The sequence below is a fragment of the Citrus clementina genome, unplaced genomic scaffold (genome assembly GCF_000493195.1).
Source record: "Citrus clementina cultivar Clemenules unplaced genomic scaffold, Citrus_clementina_v1.0 scaffold_8, whole genome shotgun sequence".
NCBI classification, from domain to species: Eukaryota; Viridiplantae; Streptophyta; class Magnoliopsida; order Sapindales; family Rutaceae; genus Citrus; species Citrus x clementina.
In genome coordinates, this window is record NW_006262022.1 from 23,388,351 (window position 1) to 23,405,835 (window position 17,485).

At 36.0% G+C, this 17,485-nt stretch overlaps 3 protein-coding genes across 3 annotated transcripts; 1 reads left to right on the forward strand and 2 right to left on the reverse strand.

Moving 5' to 3' along the window:
- The first annotated feature begins 1,005 nt into the window (after positions 1-1,005).
- LOC18033929 (U-box domain-containing protein 33) lies at positions 1,006-5,961 on the forward strand. Its single transcript, XM_006424756.2, has 7 exons — positions 1,006-1,521; positions 1,776-1,894; positions 2,226-2,335; positions 2,578-3,136; positions 3,411-3,962; positions 4,438-5,160; positions 5,779-5,961. Exons 1-7 carry the CDS (start codon positions 1,104-1,106, stop codon positions 5,959-5,961), a joined length of 2,664 nt encoding a protein of 887 aa, XP_006424819.1. The 5' UTR covers positions 1,006-1,103.
- Positions 5,962-6,202: 241 nt separating this feature from the next.
- Positions 6,203-8,173, reverse strand: LOC18034072. Its single transcript, XM_006424754.2, has 4 exons — positions 7,573-8,173; positions 7,306-7,428; positions 7,035-7,196; positions 6,203-6,956 (listed from the first exon to the last, which is right to left on the reverse strand). The coding sequence occupies exons 1-4, from the start codon at positions 7,710-7,712 to the stop codon at positions 6,359-6,361; spliced, it is 1,023 nt and encodes a 340-aa protein (XP_006424817.1). The 5' UTR covers positions 7,713-8,173; the 3' UTR covers positions 6,203-6,358.
- Positions 8,174-10,739: 2,566 nt separating this feature from the next.
- Positions 10,740-14,206, reverse strand: LOC18033852 (probable protein phosphatase 2C 23). Its single transcript, XM_006424757.2, has 4 exons — positions 12,324-14,206; positions 12,120-12,233; positions 11,305-11,569; positions 10,740-11,189 (listed from the first exon to the last, which is right to left on the reverse strand). Exons 1-4 carry the CDS (start codon positions 13,941-13,943, stop codon positions 11,074-11,076), a joined length of 2,115 nt encoding a protein of 704 aa, XP_006424820.1. The 5' UTR covers positions 13,944-14,206; the 3' UTR covers positions 10,740-11,073.
- Positions 14,207-17,485: the final 3,279 nt, after the last annotated feature.

Here is a 17,485-nt window from a genome sequence, read left to right on the forward strand (position 1 = left end):
ACATGCACGTCAATATGTCTATGGTCTCAGTCTGAGAGACAAAGGAGATGAAAAGTTGACTAAGATTATATGTGACCCAAAAAGGTTTAGCTTGTTCGTTAATTTCCTTTCAATTTTCTTTGCTTGTTTTATTTAACAGCGTCATGAATTTGATGATACACATGATAAGCTCGACGACTATCCATAATTCCAAGCAAGACTCTACTGAATCAATCACGTGTGTTAGGCAGTCCCAAAATTCTTAATGACAAAGTAAATTAAATACTACCACTGTGGCCTGTGGGGCCCCTTGATTTGCTAATCTGCATCTTCTTGACGTAATTGGTCCATTGATAACGCGTCAAACAGCACACCCTGTGTACAATAATGGACATAATTAGGGATTAAAAAGCAGACATTTTCACGCAGTTATATTTGTTTACATAAAGAGAGGGAAAGTTAGTGCATAAAGTATGGTTAAAATATCAGTAATCAGTCTTCACATTAGTGGATTATGGTTTTCTTTTTGTTATTATTATTATTATTATACTGGATGAAATTATCATGTGTAGATATTTCTATTTTTATAATTCGGTCTGTAAAATAAAACTCTTTCTATAAAAATTATTCGAAGAGGAGAAAAATCATAAATATTTAAATAATAATTATGGGGTGCTTTTCCATTGAGAATTTGTTAAATTTTTAAATAAACGTGGATCTCCAAATATATAAAAGCATATGCTTGAGATTATTGTATTTTTTTTTATTACATGAGACTATTGCTCAAATTACAACTCATATTACATGAGACTATAACTGATATTTATAAATCAGATTATTATTGAGACCAACTTACATAAATACTAGTAGAACTTTGTCCAAATTTTAACCCTCTTAAATATTCGAGAGATATCTACTCCTTACATTTAAATAAAAAAAAAACTACCTTTGCGTAAATTTAATTAAAAAAAAATATCCTCACAATATATTTGTAGGGATTCGAACTGCTGCCTTCCAATTTGGAGGGCAGCAGCCCTAACCTAGTGGAAGAAAAATTATTATTAGTCAAGACAAAAGTCAAGCACTCAAAGGAAGCTGAGCTTCATTTTCGTAGAAACTATAAAATGAATGAGGTACCAAGGAAAGAAAATCTCACTGCTTTTCTTTATACGCTTCCCAACTTAACCATCACATGTATGCGTCAATGTCATGACTCACCAATAATAATACCCACCTGCGTAACCCGAACCCGAACCCGGACGGACTCTATCATTCCTTCAATGGAGGTTCTGAGACCGCCACCACAACACAGGCCGACCCACGACCCTGCCCGGTTCATGCTCGAGCGGAAGGTAGCGGTTCCTTCTCAGCTGCCGGAGATTGTTGAAGAGGAAGGAGGTGACGAGAAAGTTTACGTTGCCCTGGGGAAGTGTGTAGAGAAAGGCTTGAGCTTGCTTCATTGGACGCTTCAACGGTTTGGAAGTAGCAGAGAGATTTGTATTCTTCATGTTCATCAACCTTCTCCTGTTATTCCCACTCTCTGTATGTGTTTATTTTAATGTTAAGAAAAGAAAAATAATTTTTTTTTAGCCATTAATGTGTTCAAATTTTGAACTTTTTAGCTTTTGTTCCGGTTTTTGAGACTTGAACTGTAAATGGGATCAGTTAATGAAGCTGTTTGAGCATCTAAATTTTGTAATTTTATTTTATTTTGTAGGAAAGGGTAGCAAGTTTTGAGTAATATGAGTTTGAAATGATATTGTGTCTATGTGTGTTTGTTGTGTTATGATTTGCAGTGGGGAAGTTGCCGGCCAGTCAAGCTAGTGCCGAAGTGTTGTCTGCATTTAGAGCTGAAGAGAGACAGAACATGAAGAAGCTTTTAGATAATTACTTGAGAATTTGTGTTGAAGCAAAGGTGATCTTGAGCTTCTCTTTCTCAATATCTATAAGTTGTTTCGATAAATATTGGCTGTTCCACCATGTTGATTCCCTGTTTTTTTCTTAATTAAGGCATAAAGGAAACAAGTAATAAGCCCTGTAGAGATTAGTACCAGTTAAGTTCAATATTTTGTTCATTTGGGTTCGATCGCATCTTAGTGCTTTGATTCAAGTATAATGATACAGACATCTTTTGGTTGGATGAGATGCTCGATAATAATTCTTACTTTATGAAAAGAAACTTAAATATTTGCTAGGATCACTTTGTTATTTTGTAGGGAAATCTAAGGAAGACAGTTAATTTGTAGGTGAAAGCAAGGATCATTACAACTGAAGCTGACAAAATACAGAAAGCAATTGTGCAATTAATGAACATACATGGTATTCAGAAGCTTGTAATGGGGGCTTTTCCAGACAAGTAAGTCGTTTATTGATCATCCGAATCCAACCATTCTTTATTCATTGGTTTATAAATGTTCGAATATGCCTTTATTCTGCAATTTGGTGCTATTTTGAGACTTCTTTGATTATCTCCCGATTTGGTGTAGAACGTAATAAGAGCCCTGTAGTCGTATACCATGTCTCCTAAGATGTTTCTTCTTCTTCTTGTTTGTTGTTTTCCATTTTTCATCTGGCTCTTAACATAATGTCTCGTTACAGTTGCATGAAGGTGAAAATGGGCTCTAGAAAAGCAAGCTATGCTGCAAAAAATGCTCCCATGTTCTGCGAGATATGGTTTGTTAACAAAGGGAAACATGTCTGGACAAAAGAAGCTTCTGAAAGCCCCAATTCTTTTCTACCATTTTGTGGAGCAGAGACTAGGAGTGCAAAAATGTTAAGGTCTAGGTCATTGGAGAATTGTAATAGTACTTCATTATTTAACCCAGAAAGCATTCTTTCCAGGTCTGCTACAACTTTAACCCATGTTGGAATTACTGACTGGGTTCAAAGTGATCCAGTTCACATGGTATTTCCTTCATCGCCCACTACATCTTGTTCAGATATGAATTTATTTAGTCCAAGAAGTAGTAGCACTGGCTCAGGATACATGTCTGAGAAAAGGGAATCCACAGATTCCGATTCAAAGGTTGAGGAAGACCCTCTATATGTTCAGCATAGAGAAGTAAGCATTAAAGCTGAAGAATTAAGGAACAGTGCTTTTGCAGAGTTTTTAAATCGCAAAAAGTTGGAATCAGAAGCTATGGAAGCCATTGGCAAGGTATATCCATGCTTAAGGAACTTGTACTCATCTTATTTGTATTACACTACCAGATTTTGAGGGCAAACTTAATGAAGAATGTGATTCACCTGAATTTATACATGTTCTATTCTTGACGTTGTATTTCTTTAGTATTAAAGAATTTGGAGGGAGAAATTGAGGGAGAGAAGAAAAAGAAAAGGAAGAAATGAAAGAAGCTAGGGAGTGTCATCACATGCATTATATAATCATTAACGAGTGAATATTTTCCATTTTTCTTTTCCTATTTCTTCAGGTCAAAGCTTTTGAATCTGCCTATGCTCGTGAAATGTATCTCCAGAAGGAAGCTGAGGATGCACTTCAAACTACAATACAGGACCAAGAAAAGCTCAAGCAAGAGAAAGCTTTCGTAACTCAGGAGCTGCACAGGACCATGAGAAATGTTGCTCTCTTAAATAGTCGTGCACAGGAAGCAAACCGTAGATGTGATGAAGCAACTGGAGAGTTGAAACTCATCCAAGCATCCATTGCTACTTTGCAGCAGGAGAAGCAAAGAATAAGAAGGCAGAAAGTGGAAGCAGTGCGCTGGCTAGAGCGGTGGAGAAGTCGTGGGCAAGCTGGAGCTGCAAATTATGATGGGTTCATTGGGTTGGTAGAAGATTTGCCTGAGTCAGCTGAGTTTTCATTGGCAGATTTGCAAACTGCAACATGCAATTTTTCTGAAAGCTTCAAAGTTGGGCAGGGAGGATTTGGCTGTGTCTACAAGGGAGAAATGTTGGGTAGAACTGTTGCCATAAAGATGCTTTATTCTCATAACATGCAAGGGCAGTTAGAGTTTCAACAAGAGGTTGGCTTCTCTGTCTCTCCTCTCCTCCAAACTCTTTAGTTTCTATTCTCAGTTATAGGAAACCTTGAGGATTTTAAAATATGACAATTGTTGTGCAAAGTAGCCTGTTTCCAAAGTGTCTGTGCAGTTGCGCCACAGACCTTGCATCAATTGCTAACCTCATCGGGGTTGGCGAGAGAAGCAGCGAGCACTGTGTCACTTGGTGATATGGTCCTATGAAAAGTTTTCTGGTTCATTAACAATTATTTTTGTGCATATCCAAAAGACGCAACAAGATCATAATGTGCCAATATTTATTGAGTAGAAGAACTAGCCATCAAATGTTCCATTATGACATGTGATTCCACCCGGGGCATAAGATTCTGCAGTAAGAGTTGTGACTCAGAAAATGCTCTTATGTATCCTGCTTTGATAGGATTGCCCGGTAACTAAATGAGATAAAAAATATGTATCTATTTATAATTTGTGGTTGCAGGTTCGAGTTCTTAGCAAACTGCAGCACCCTCATCTAGTGACTCTGCTTGGCGCATGCCCAGAAGCCTGGTCCCTTGTATATGAGTATTTGCCCAATGGTAGTCTCCAAGACCGTCTTTTCCGTAAAAGCAACGTTTCTCCCTTGTTATGGAAGGATCGAGCTCGGATTGCAGCTGAAATAGCTAGCGGCCTTTGCTTTTTGCACTCATCCAAACCTGAAAAGATTGTCCATGGTGATTTGAAACCACAAAACATTCTTCTAGACTCTGAACTCAGCAGCAAGATATGCGATTTTGGCATCTGCCGGCTGGTAACCGAGGACACCCTTTATTTGCCCAGTTTTCATCGGAGCACTGCGCCAAAGGGTTCTTTTCCATATGCAGATCCAGAGTACCACAGGACTGGAGTCCTAACTCCCAAGTCCGACAGTTACTCCTTTGGGTTGATAATCCTACAGCTACTTACTGGAAGGCTGCCAGTTGGGTTAGCAGGTGAAGTGCGAAGAGCTGTGTCATGCGGGAAGTTATCATCCATCTTGGATCCATTAGCTGGAGATTGGCCTACGTTTGTTGCAAGGCGTTTAGTGGACCTGGGATTGCAATGCTGTGAATTGTACGGTAGGGAGCGACCCGATATCACACCATCTCTGGTAAAGGAATTGGAACAGCTGCATGTTGCAGAGGAACGACCAGTTCCATCATTCTTTTTGTGCCCCATTCTTCAGGTGTGTTATCACTTGTGTATAAGTGGGTTAATAATACAACAATTTTAATTATCAAGAGCCTTCTTGCTTGGAATTAGCTAACGAACCATTGAGTGGATAGTAACAGATTTAGTTTAGCTTTTAATAATTTCTTTTACAATGCCTAGCTTAAATTTGTTGCAATCAAGCTCTGCTTCCATTTTTGGACATGCTTAGCTTTTGCAACACTAGGGCTCAACTTTCTTAGCAAAAGTCGTTGTTCTGCTGCCAAGCCTGCCACAGACATAATGACTGTTACCCCAGAAAACTCTATTATATAGCACTTTTTTTCAAAGTAGGATTTTGGGCTTCTGGGCAGATATTTATTAGTCCTACTTGTGCTTTCTGAGAATTAATATGTAATGAGAGATACTTTAGGCACGATCTAAACAGACTGCTGAAGCTGGGTTAGCTTCTTTGCTGCTAATAGTTAAAACTCTGAATTATGCTATGCTATTCTCATTTTGTTCTTTGATGAGTATGAAGATGCCATGTCATGATCATGGAGAGCTGTGATGAATGTTCAGCTTGTTTGCTTCCTGTGTGCAACTACAACTTATTATACCAATGCAGTTTATGCATGGGCTGGTTTGCTTTCAGGAAATAATGCATGACCCTCAGGTGGCAGCAGATGGATTCACATATGAAGGGAAAGCCATTCGTGACTGGTTGGAAAATGGCCGTGAAACTTCTCCTATGACCAATTTGAGGCTCAGTCACTTGCATCTAACTCCCAATCATGCTTTGCGGCATGCGATTCAAGACTGGCTGTGCAAATCTTGAATACCCATGAATTCATATATGTATGTAGTTTACATGTTATTAGTGTGTATAGAGTTGCATTACAAGACATTCATGTGTGTCCATTGTATATCATGCAACTAGTGTGCTTAGTCAGGAATAGCCTCATTCTATACGAAAGAAAATCAGAATATCTGAAGTGCAATTTGTAATAGTTTGTTGATATTCTATGGTGATCTGAATACGAAGTTACACTCTTATCAATAGAAAGACCTCTAGAAGTGCTTAACCAACATACTTTGTATGTACATACTAAGCAAGCACAACTGGCTGTTGAACTACATAACACGTGACAGCAGAAAAACCTAACAAGAAAAGCTTCATTGTTTTTGTAAATCTGCAGGCATCATCGGTGCTTCACTCAGATCAGTTGAATTCATCAACAACCTTGCAAGATTCCATCTCTTGCAGAAAGCAAAGATGCATTAGTTTGATTCTCAGTTTCACTGAAGGGATGATCATCTTCTATTAAATTTCCAATCTGATTTTCATCATTCTTGCTTTCTATAAGTGGAATAGATTCTCCTGTGATATGCCATCCATGTGACTCTTCCTTGCTAGGAACCATATTTTCTTTGAAACTTGTTTGAGTTTTGGGATTCCGAAGGACCTCTTCATCAATGCAACTACCCCAAGAGCTTGAATTCCCAGCTCTCTTGACGGGTTCAAAACTTGACTCCTCACTTCTGTGCTGTACTTTCTCAACTTTCTGAATCAATCCTCCTTCATTCTCAAATGGTAGCTGATTTTCTTCATTTTCAAAGTTAGTGAACTGAGAGTTACATCTATCAAATGTTCCCCGGGACGATTCCCGAAGAATTCCTTTTGCTGAAGATCTCTGGCAAAAGCTACCAAACCCTTGAATCCCTCTTGTCAGCTTTCGAGCTCGGTCTCTTTCTTCCTTCAGAAGAGATCCCTTTTCAAGCAACTTCAAAATTCTATCGGATTTCTTCCTAACAGCTAAACCCCAGTTGAATCTGCACATACATAGTTTTATTAAGATATGACATTAAAGCTAGTCAAATGAAACATCAGAGAAATCAACGCATGCAAACCCTTTCTCATCGATTAGCTGAAAGCTACCCATCTCTCCAATAACATCTTCGTCACTCTGAAATTCATTTGACACGCTCTCTGGTCCATGAGTCAGCAAGTGTTCAAGTACAACCAATGAGTTGTAAGAGACCCTCCAGTTCTTTCTTTCAAATTTCGAAAATCTAATAACATCAATTAACGCGCACACAATGTTAAAAATATAAACTCAGATAAATGTTGTTTACCTCCTTGATAATAAAAAAGAGAAAGAAATCGAAATGTTAAACAAACCTGTTGTGAAGTATTGCCACGATTCGCCAATAATCATCAACCTCAAAAGCAGCTCTTGATATTGATCCCATGGTCCTTGTATCCGGCGCCCACGTGTTTCCATTTGTAGCTTCTTCAGTCAACCTTCAAGACAATAGAAAACCAACACAAAAATTATTTCAGATCATCCAAGAACCAAAACAGAACTTCCCCAGTAACACAAACACATCAAGTGATTCAAATATTGAAAAGTTAAAGAGAGTCTTTTCATCCATAAAATAAACTTACAGTTCTGCAGGTGTGACGTCAGTCAACGCTAAACGAGCAGTTTTGATCTTCTCCTTGAAGAAAAAGGAAGCTTGCTTCTTGAATTCATGAAAAGAAGAAGAACCCGTGTTGCTGTTATTGTTTTTGCTTAATATTGACATGATTTAGAAGAGAAAAGTTACAACTTTGGATCAGCTTTTTCATAGAAATGGTAGCTTTGGTATAGGCAGGATGCAAAGCGCAACTAATCCAATCAAGGCAACAGAAAAATAATACTTAAAGTGGGGCTTTGTCTATGTAATCAAAATATTATTATTTTTTTTAAATGCTACACTATTTACTGCTAATTTAATGGAGAAAATTTCAAAGTAGCTCTTGTGTGACAGAAACAATGAGAGAGTTCGAGATTGAAATTTTCAACTTTCTGAAAAAGATTCATTAGTATTTAAAAATACAGAAAAGTTTAATAAATTATGGAGGTAAAGTCAACATCGAAGAAAGTACTGGCTGATGGGTTTTTTTCTGATTTGAATTTTAAATTTCTTGATGCCAATTAGTAATAACAAGCTGTGCCACCAGATCTTGGGGATGAGCAGGTTCTTCTGGTGATTGCCTTCGTTGTTTTTTTGTCACAAAATAAGATGTGATAAAACAGTCATAAACTATGTTATATTATAGCAACCTTAGGTTGTTATTAATAATAATAATACAAGCATCAGAATTTGAAATGAGGATTTTAATTTAGATGGCTCTTGGTTTTTTTTTTCCCCCTTTTTTTTTTAATTTTATAACACTATATAGTTCTTCGATTTGCTTATCAAAAGTAAAATGTGGTAAAGACCTAGGTGTAGGTAAATTCAGTTTCAATTATGTTTTCTCAAAAAATTAAACCCAGTTTAGTCTAATATTTGAAACGGATTAATTTTTCTCTTTTTTTTTTTAATTCAATTTTTGATTTTTTTTTATTTAACAATGGGTTTATAACTTCTAAATCAAACATCAAATTAGACTTTCGTTTAGAATTGAGGTTGAACATTATACAACTTAAAAGTTACAGTAATAAAGTATTTGGTAGATATTAGTTGTTGTAACTTGTAAGCTAAGTTCATTTAGTTTTAAACTTGGATGATGAAAAATCTATTATATCTTTACTAATTTTTATCAAAATTATTATTTAAAAATTCTATTTTGTACATATCATTAATTTGTATTTCATAATTACATTTTTTTTTTCACAACAGTTGTTAACTTAAAAGTTGTAGCATCTCAATATCAAGCGGGACCTCAATTGATCTGAACTTGTTAAGTTAAAATTAATAGAATTTGAATCATTTTACCCACCCACACATAAAATGTGCTACATAAAGTAGTAACCTTAGTTTGTTTTCCAGTCGTTGCAACCAATAAATTACATTTTAGAAACTTTGCTAATTTATTATTCTTCATGTTCATGTTTCATCAGCTACATGTTATAGTTTTAATGAGATTAACAACGTTAATGGAATTAATGTTACAATAGTAATGGTATATGATCAGAGTATTGATCATAGTATTTCTTACTGTATTGTAGTAATAGACTTCGCATTGTTTTGAGATGAATCAATTTGATTTGGATGAAGCAACTCGACCCCAAGGATAAAGTTAACATTGGGTAAGTGGGTGCAGCTGCCTTGGCCGATTTAAAAAATCCATTAAATTACATTCATTGTTTAAATCTTAGTTCCCATGAATTTAATTAAAAAAAATTAAAATTAAAATTTAAACTCCTAACTCTGTAAATTAAATTAACATACCCCATAAATTAAGGCTATGAGCATTTATATTAAATTTATTATAAAGTTATCTCCCATGAACTAAATTTCTGAGTTCACACCCATTTTGGTTGAAAGTATTTTCTTCTTCTCTACTAAAAAATAATTTTAAGATGATAATGTAAATTATCTTAACATGAATAGGACGAGGAGGAAGAATGGATTCCCCCGATTCGCCGCCGGCTCGCCATTGTACATAATAATAATTAAAAAAAAGAAATCCACTGATTTGAATGAATATAAAGATTAAATATCTGATGAAACGCGACGAAGAAGCTAAAATATTCAAAGCACGACATTCGTCTTTTGAATTCTTTAAGGCTTCTTGGCTGTACGAAGTTGAACGTGTCCACACCTCGCTGCCTTCATCTCGTGACACGTGTCTCTCCTTCAAATCAGATAGCCTTCCCCATCAAATGTGTGTGGTAGAAGGCAGTGCAAACAAATTGGGTTACCTCTGGAATGAGCTGGGCAGGTAGGTACAACCCAAGTCAATAAAATTCTGAGCCCAAGTAAAATCACTTTCACGGCCCGTAAAATACACATGGCAAAAGCCTGGAGAGAAAAGCCGACTGATTGGAAGTTGGCAGTTGAAATAAATAAAATGGTTTCATTTTGCGAAATCTTGATGCAATTAATACATACAATACTTGCAGTTCAAAAGGTATAGTAAATTGGACTGCCCAGCAATTACTGTTGGGCTTCATATCAACGAGGCAAATGCTTGGGGTAGGCTGATGCTGCAGAGCTTGACCTTGAACGCAATGCAATATTGGTATGAACTAAATGAAAGTTTTTAATTGCTGACACCAATCTCTGATCTCTTCCCAACTGCATACAATGCATTAACTTCTAAAGTAGTTAGCAGTTACAGGGAGTTATATCTGCTCAGGCACAGGCAGGATCTCATAAGTACTTTGATCTTGACTCTTCAGGCTCTTGTTTTGCCATGTGAAGAGACGAATGGGACCCAAAAGGGACTAAGATTTCTTTTGGTATTGGTCAGTTTTGAGCATTTTTAAAGATGGGACATCATTGTGCTTACCACGGTTTTGACTTTTGACGATCTTGTCTCTTGAGAAGCTTCACTGCGTGCTGTCTTTGAAGCTCAAATTGGACATGTTCGTCCGATTGCATTTTGATTTTAGTATCCAGTTCTGATTCTCTGCAAACATGAAAATACCAGAGTACGTGTTGCCCATAATTGATAGCATTCACTCAAAGGTGTTGCCTTGCAAGTGACCAATCATCCTCATCAAATTTCAAAATATTCTCATTAGCAAAAGCGGCAGTTGAATTGTATACAAAGATGCAGATGCTGAGATGACTATTGTTGCCAATTCCATCTGGCGGGCTGAGTTGAAAGCAACTCCGAGAAAGCAATTGTAGAGATAAAGACGAACAAAACCCTTTTTGCCAAAAGGAATATCATTTTATTTATGGGGAAAAATTACAATTTTGCTATGACAGTATAATTATAAAAAAAAAAACAAAAAAAAAAAACCAGCTCTTACAACTTTACAAATCCTCACCACCCAGAACATTTTTTTTTTTCCACAACTAAGTTTCACTCAGGCATTCAATGGAAGCTTAATTGTTTATGTTATAAAGGTGGCCAAGGAAAAAGAACTGCAAAAAAGTGAATTGCCTGCCCGACTTTTTAGTGGCTGCCTCTGTACCTTTTTCTTCTTTAATCAGTGGGTTTCTCTACTTACACAAATGATCTCCATATTCTTCCTTCCAAAGATATTACTATGATGGAAACATCATCATGGTATCGCCTTCGATCCCCTTGAGGTATTTCAAGTAACTCGTGAAAGTCCATTCCTGCAATTAACCAAAAAATAAATAAATATACAAATATTTGGTACCATTAGATTCTTGTGGGAATTAGATTTTAATATGCCTAATGATTCTGATCATAGCGGGTTTTGATTAATACCAGCTTTCTTTGCAGCCCGGAAGAGTACTTCCTCAACCAGATGCTGTGCTGGATCCCCCTCTGGTTGTAGCTGGATGAAAAGTTCAACCTCAGAAACAGCTTCCTTGTTCGTGAAGTATTGATAGAGCCCGTCAGAGGATAATATCAAAAACCTGTCTTTCGGTCCTAGTTTATGGTGGTATAGAGATGGTAAACAATTGATGTAGGGAGCAGTGCCCTTGTAGTCGATTCTGAACATCTCTAGAAGTGCATTATTCCACTTTGGCTGCAGACAAAGAAGGGAAATCAGGTGCTAGAACTGACAATCATAGCAAATTAAAATCAAAGAGTTTTTCCAAGAGCAAATGTGAAAATAATAGTCAGCTGGACTCAAAATTCCCGATACCAATCAATTATGTCACAGAAGCTCTAATGTACTCATAAGTTTATCTGTGTAAAAGATAAAAGAATCTACTTGGATGCCATTTTGCATCAGAAACTCTCATGTTTGGCTACTTCACAGAAACTAAACACATGAGATTGGCAGCCTATATTTATAATGACAAATATCACTGCTATGCTAATCAACTGGAAATTTGTGAAGTCTGCATATGTGGTGTTACTTATGTAAAATTGGAAATTGCCCACCTAAGTTTCAGGAAATTGGAGACCGTGTTCTAAATATAATAATATTTATGTTGGTATGCTTGAAAGATATTCCAAAGATCATTCAGGACTTATGCAAACAATGGATTCTTTCAGACACCAAATGCAGCCAAAAGCAACAGCATAGTTAACTTAATATCTAATATTTATGGGGGAAAAAAAAAGAACACCTGTTTGAGAAAGCCAGCACCAAAAGCCCGAGTGACCTTCAATGAACCTTTAACGCGATCATTCATCACAGCACAAGCATCATCCGAGTGTTCATTTTTTATCCTTTGAACTTCCTGAAATTCAATAAAACACAAACCTTTCAATCACTAAACAAAAACTCCCAAGAAACTGAACAGTAAGTCAATGATAGCCAAACCCTTTACCTCTTCCACACTAGTACTATGATCCACAGAAAGCTGAAAAGCATTCAGATCAGATATACAAGGCTTATCTCCATCAAATCCCTCAAGATCATGCAATGTCTCTTCATTAATCCTCTCCAAATCCTGCCTAAATTTGCCAAGCCAATAATCAGGCTCCGCCTTTTGTGCCAAAACCGCTCTACTATCACCCACATTCATAACATACACATCCTCCCCTTTCATTAACATCACAAGCACACAAGAACCCATCAAGGCCAGCTCCGGATTCTCCATCAACATCCTATCAGCTATATCCAAATACGCCTCCTCTGTTTTCTTCAATGCTTGTGACAATGCTTTTAACACATCCCCATGAATCACATCCTGTACCTTATCTTTATAATTGTTATTCAATTGTTCCTTTAGTTTCCTATCAAGTTCTAATCTTTCCCGGTCCCACTCGCACTTCCACTTCCTCTGATTCTCCTCCCATTTCTTAGCCGCCCCTCTATAACTACTTCTGAATTTCTTGCTTCTGCTTCTCCCCGTATTAGAATCAAATTCAACATAATTTGAACAGCTTTCCGCGGTACAATTCGTTACCGTTTCACTTTCTAAAGTAGAATTTTTACCCGGAGACGAAGTAGGTGCATCCATTGATAAAGGTTCAAATTTATCATCCCACAATAACCCTTTAAGTTCTTTATGAACAGCTGAGTATAAATTTGATAAAAGAAAATCAGGCGCATCAGGGCCATTGAATCCATCGTAGATTCCAACAAAAACCCAACCGTGTTCCTCCGAAACGACGACGTGTACACGATCTTCGCCAGCTTTACCCTGAGCCCATTGAAGATTTTGACTCTCTAAAGAATCATCGTCTTCCAATAAACTACCGTCGCTACTCACTGTCAAGTTGTTGCTGTTGTCGTTTTGGTTCTTATCCGACGCGAAAACCCATTCGGGTTCTTTAACCGAAGCCGAAGCCACTCCTTTAATCGGGGCTACGATTGAGTTCAAATTCTGGCCGCGAGAGATTGTCTTGGATATTGCCCTTTGCAGGACCCGAATCAGCGACGTTTTTCTTGATCTGGGCCGGAGAATAAAACTCGAATGTGAGAAGCTTCGTTGGAACCGGTCAGGGACGGAGCTATCCTTTTCAATCGGACCGGAAAACAATCCGCCGCGGTCGAGAGGACCCGATAAGAACCCTCTCTCAATTGGACCCGAAAGAAACCCTCTTTCCAACGGACCAGAATTGTAGTTACCCGGAAAAATGGGACCGGAGTTGATCAGATGCTTGGAAATCGGCTGAAGAGGAATCGAAGAGAAGTTGTTGGAGCAATCAAAAGCGGCGGCTCGATCGAAGCTGCTGTAAGTGTACGGATCAACGAAGGCGGTCGAAAGCGGGGTGGAAGTGTTGGCGCTGACGGAGGCTCCGGAGATAGTGCGGAACGTGGTGGTTTCTTCGGAGTAGACCTTGGAAGAAGAGTGGCGGGCCTGCTCGGGTCGGACGTAACAGAAAGAGTGACCAAGACCTTCGTCCAGCGGTTCGGATATTAAAACAGACATGTCGTTTCGGCGGCGAGCATGTTCGCCTCCCGTGAAACACACAGATAGTTTTCCGATACCGTTGCCCATACTAAAACTAAAATTTAACAACCCCCAGAAGAGAAAAACAGAAGATTTATAAATTTAAAAAAAAAAAAGAAAACAAAAAACAGAGAGATTAAGAGAAGCTTTTAATGGAATCTAATATGAAAGATTTTGTGGGGAACTTTTGTGAAGGGTGAAACAGAGAGAGACGAAGAAGATGAAGAAGAGGTGGTGAGGTTAAGAAAGAGAGAGAGAGAGAGAGAGGCGTTGACTATTGAGCAATGGGGGCGTGTTGAAAATAAAAGAAAATGCTTTTGTTTGATTAATTTTATTTGTTTATTTATTTTAAAAAGCGGGGAAATTCTTTGGTGGCTTTGCTTTTGGTTCTATTTTTGTGCGTGTGGACTGTGAATAGCGAGAAGCGTTGACTATGGCTGGGGGTTTTGAGTAAAACTGGTGGGTTTGGGGAGGATTTTAGTTTGGATTAAAAGCAGTCAAGTCGTAACTTCCTCTATAGAAATAGGTGAGCACACTTTTTAACTCTGAAAATTTTTGTCTGGAAAGTATCAAAAAAGTCAAAACATCTTTAAATAAGCCTGGAAGTCCGTGCCACGATCACCGTTGGATCGAGCGTAGTGGATTAGACAAAAATCAAGGGTTGACTGACACCTGTCATCTCATTATTGCCTCCTTGTGTTCTTTCGTCAACTTGAGGTTGCCCGAGTACTCTTCTCACTCTTCACACTCCCGGCTGCAACTTGCCTTGACTTTCGTCGATACTTCTCAGAATATTATTTATTATTACAATAATATTATCAATTTGAAAATTTAACTCCCAATGATGACATTTACTTGAATGATAAATTTTTTTAATTAATTAAATTAATTAACCACCAATTAATAGATAACTATCATATAACTTAGGATTAAATTATAATTTAAATATTAAGGATGTCTGACATTGCTTTTTTTAATTATTATTATTATTATTGTCATCATTGGCAAGTTGGCAACTCTCGCCAAAATTTTTATTTTCCTATTGTTCTTATTGGGAAAAATTTTGGTTTCTTTATCTAATAATCTTAAGTGGGTGGGGTGGGGTGGGGCTAATTATCAATTAAATATTGTTGTGTGCGTCGGTGTGGGGGGTTTCAGGCAATTTCTTGACCAGTTAATGGCATGATTATTATTCTCAATTGACTTTGATACAAGTGAAGAATAATGAACAAACAAGGATCCATTACCGTTCCAGGAAGGAGGTCCAGTGAATTTCTAAGGCCATTTTTAACTTTACGGAAGAAGTATGTATATTTCTCCAAAATTTAGTAGATAGATAACCTAAATAGGTATAGATGTCACATATTATTCATTTAAAAGTTATAAAATTTTACCATCTAATACACAAATGATGAATTAATAATTTTAATCGTACCCTGCCAGAATAAAATCAAGAGATGTTTTGTATTAAAATTATCATTCTATCAATGCACATAAAAGTTCAGATAAACATTAAAATGTCTGCCGTGTCTTGTGTTTACCTCTAATTTGGTAAAATAAAAACCCATCATATGTAGCATTCCCCCCCCCCCCCCCTTCTTTTTTTACTTCAAGACTTCATACATATTGATACATATGGGAGAGTTAGGAGATGCCATCATATTGTCCACTCTATAATTACATCAATTAAAGATTTGCATAATAACTTTATTATTATTATTTTTTAAAGGAGCATTCACCACCATTCACTATTTACGTGCAAATTGATAATTTTTTATTTTTATCTCGATACGTGGCAAAATGGGCATCTGCCACGTTTCAACTAAAAAGTCAATGTGGCACATCATGATACAAAGGTAATTGGTTTTGGGTTGATGATTGTTTCCAACACCTTCAAAGAAATTAAGTGCGGATGGAGACTAACCCATTTCATGTACAAATATATTTTAACAATTTGAGAGTCCAACAGAACCTAGGTTCTAACATTAATTTAATAGGAGAAGAAGAAGATTAAAAAGCTTAATTAATTAATTACAATTTCCACTTTCATAATAATATCCCACTTGAGAATTCAAAGCAATCATCATTTCAATATTGCAAGTGGAGTGAGCTTCTTATCCACCATCTCCACGAATTTCTTGACCCCCACCAATATTAACTTCTCTTCATTTTGTCATCTTGAACAGCTCCTCAACATTGCATCATTGTAATAATATATTTTCCTTTTAGAGTAGATGTCAATAAATTAAAGATATTTATTATGTTTTATTTGAATAATAGTTAGCTGCCTTAGTAGAAATAAAATTATATACAGTTCTTTAAAAAAATATTATACAGTTTATTTTTATTTCTTTGTTTTAAAGATGATATAATTATATTAAAGAACCAGTCTCGTGCAAATAAACACTCAAAGTGATATTGACTTTGAATAATTTATTGTTGCAAAATAATAATAACAACTAGAATTATAAAATGTTATAGATGATATCTAGGTTGAAATCAATTTTAAAAAGCAAGCAACACTGAGAATATATTTTACAAAAGACACATAGGCATATAAATTTTTTTAATTAAATAATTATTAAATTATATAATAAGTGGGCCATGAAGGAAAATTTACTTTTTTTAAAATAATTAGTTCACATTGGCCTCAAGTTGAGGTTGACAAAATCTATTATTTAATTAAGTTTATTAACTAATGGAGTATTATTTTATGAAGGTTCTACTATATATCTAAAATTTTGTTACTTAAATAATTTCCCCTGTTATAAAAGATTTTGACAGCTAAAATTTCATGTAAAATTGTAAATAAATTTTTAAGAGATAGAGTTATTTTAACCCACTAAATTCCTCACAACATCTTTTTTAAATTAGAAATTTTTAGTTTAGAAATATAATTTGGTCAATTACTAATTTGATCTTATTCTTTGTCCATCGATCACCTTCCCTTATCAATATTTATCATGATACATAAAATAGATATTAAATTTAACAATTAAAATAATAAATTATAATTTGACAATCATTTTAATTAAAAAATAGGTGTTGAAAAGAAATTAATGAGTTCAAATAACTTCATCCTTCTTTCGGAAGTGTTGTTATTGAGTAATTTTATTGAAACAGCCATCACGCACAATTGTCATTATTATTTTGTTTTGAGAAAAGTACTTTTACACTAAGAAAATTTACCTCTTTTAAGCACCTTTTTTTTTTTCATTTTTACCCGTAATTTTACTATTACAATCTCTTAGTAAATTTTTTAGTGCTTTCCCGATCATGATCTTGTTAAATATTCTATGCAATGAGATCCAAACAGCTCATACCAAAATTATTTATGTAATGACTAATGAAGCATTAGAAAGAAAAAAAAAATGTTATTATATTTGAACAATCAACCATCTTCGTCCCGAAGAAAGACTATGGGCCAACTACGTTGACTCAAAAAGTTGGAGGAAAAAGAATTAATCTTGTTTTAGATACTTTAATTAATCTTTGATTTGATTTGATAGTACTTATATAAATTATATGCAAGTGATGGAAGGTATGTAATTGACTTGTTTCAATTTCACCTCTGGCCAACACCTCGATGT

Excerpts from the sequence above, each read along its gene's own strand:
- LOC18033852 (XM_006424757.2), bottom strand. The coding sequence starts at position 13,943 with ATGGGCAACGGTATCGGAAAACTATCTGTGTGTTTCACGGGAGGCGAA. Across the intron at positions 11,570-12,119 it reads GTGCTGGCTTTCTCAAACAG|CCAAAGTGGAATAATGCACT; the intron begins GTGTTCTTTTTT and ends CTTTGTCTGCAG. Across the intron at positions 11,190-11,304 it reads CCGGGCTGCAAAGAAAGCTG|GAATGGACTTTCACGAGTTA; the intron begins GTATTAATCAAA and ends GGTTAATTGCAG.
- LOC18034072 (XM_006424754.2), bottom strand. The coding sequence starts at position 7,712 with ATGTCAATATTAAGCAAAAACAATAACAGCAACACGGGTTCTTCTTCT. Across the intron at positions 7,429-7,572 it reads GACGTCACACCTGCAGAACT|GTTGACTGAAGAAGCTACAA; the intron begins GTAAGTTTATTT and ends ATTGTCTTGAAG. Across the intron at positions 6,957-7,034 it reads CAGCTAATCGATGAGAAAGG|ATTCAACTGGGGTTTAGCTG; the intron begins GTTTGCATGCGT and ends ATGTATGTGCAG.
- LOC18033929 (XM_006424756.2), top strand. The coding sequence starts at position 1,104 with ATGAATGAGGTACCAAGGAAAGAAAATCTCACTGCTTTTCTTTATACG. Across the intron at positions 2,336-2,577 it reads ATGGGGGCTTTTCCAGACAA|TTGCATGAAGGTGAAAATGG; the intron begins GTAAGTCGTTTA and ends GTCTCGTTACAG. Across the intron at positions 3,963-4,437 it reads AGTTAGAGTTTCAACAAGAG|GTTCGAGTTCTTAGCAAACT; the intron begins GTTGGCTTCTCT and ends TTGTGGTTGCAG.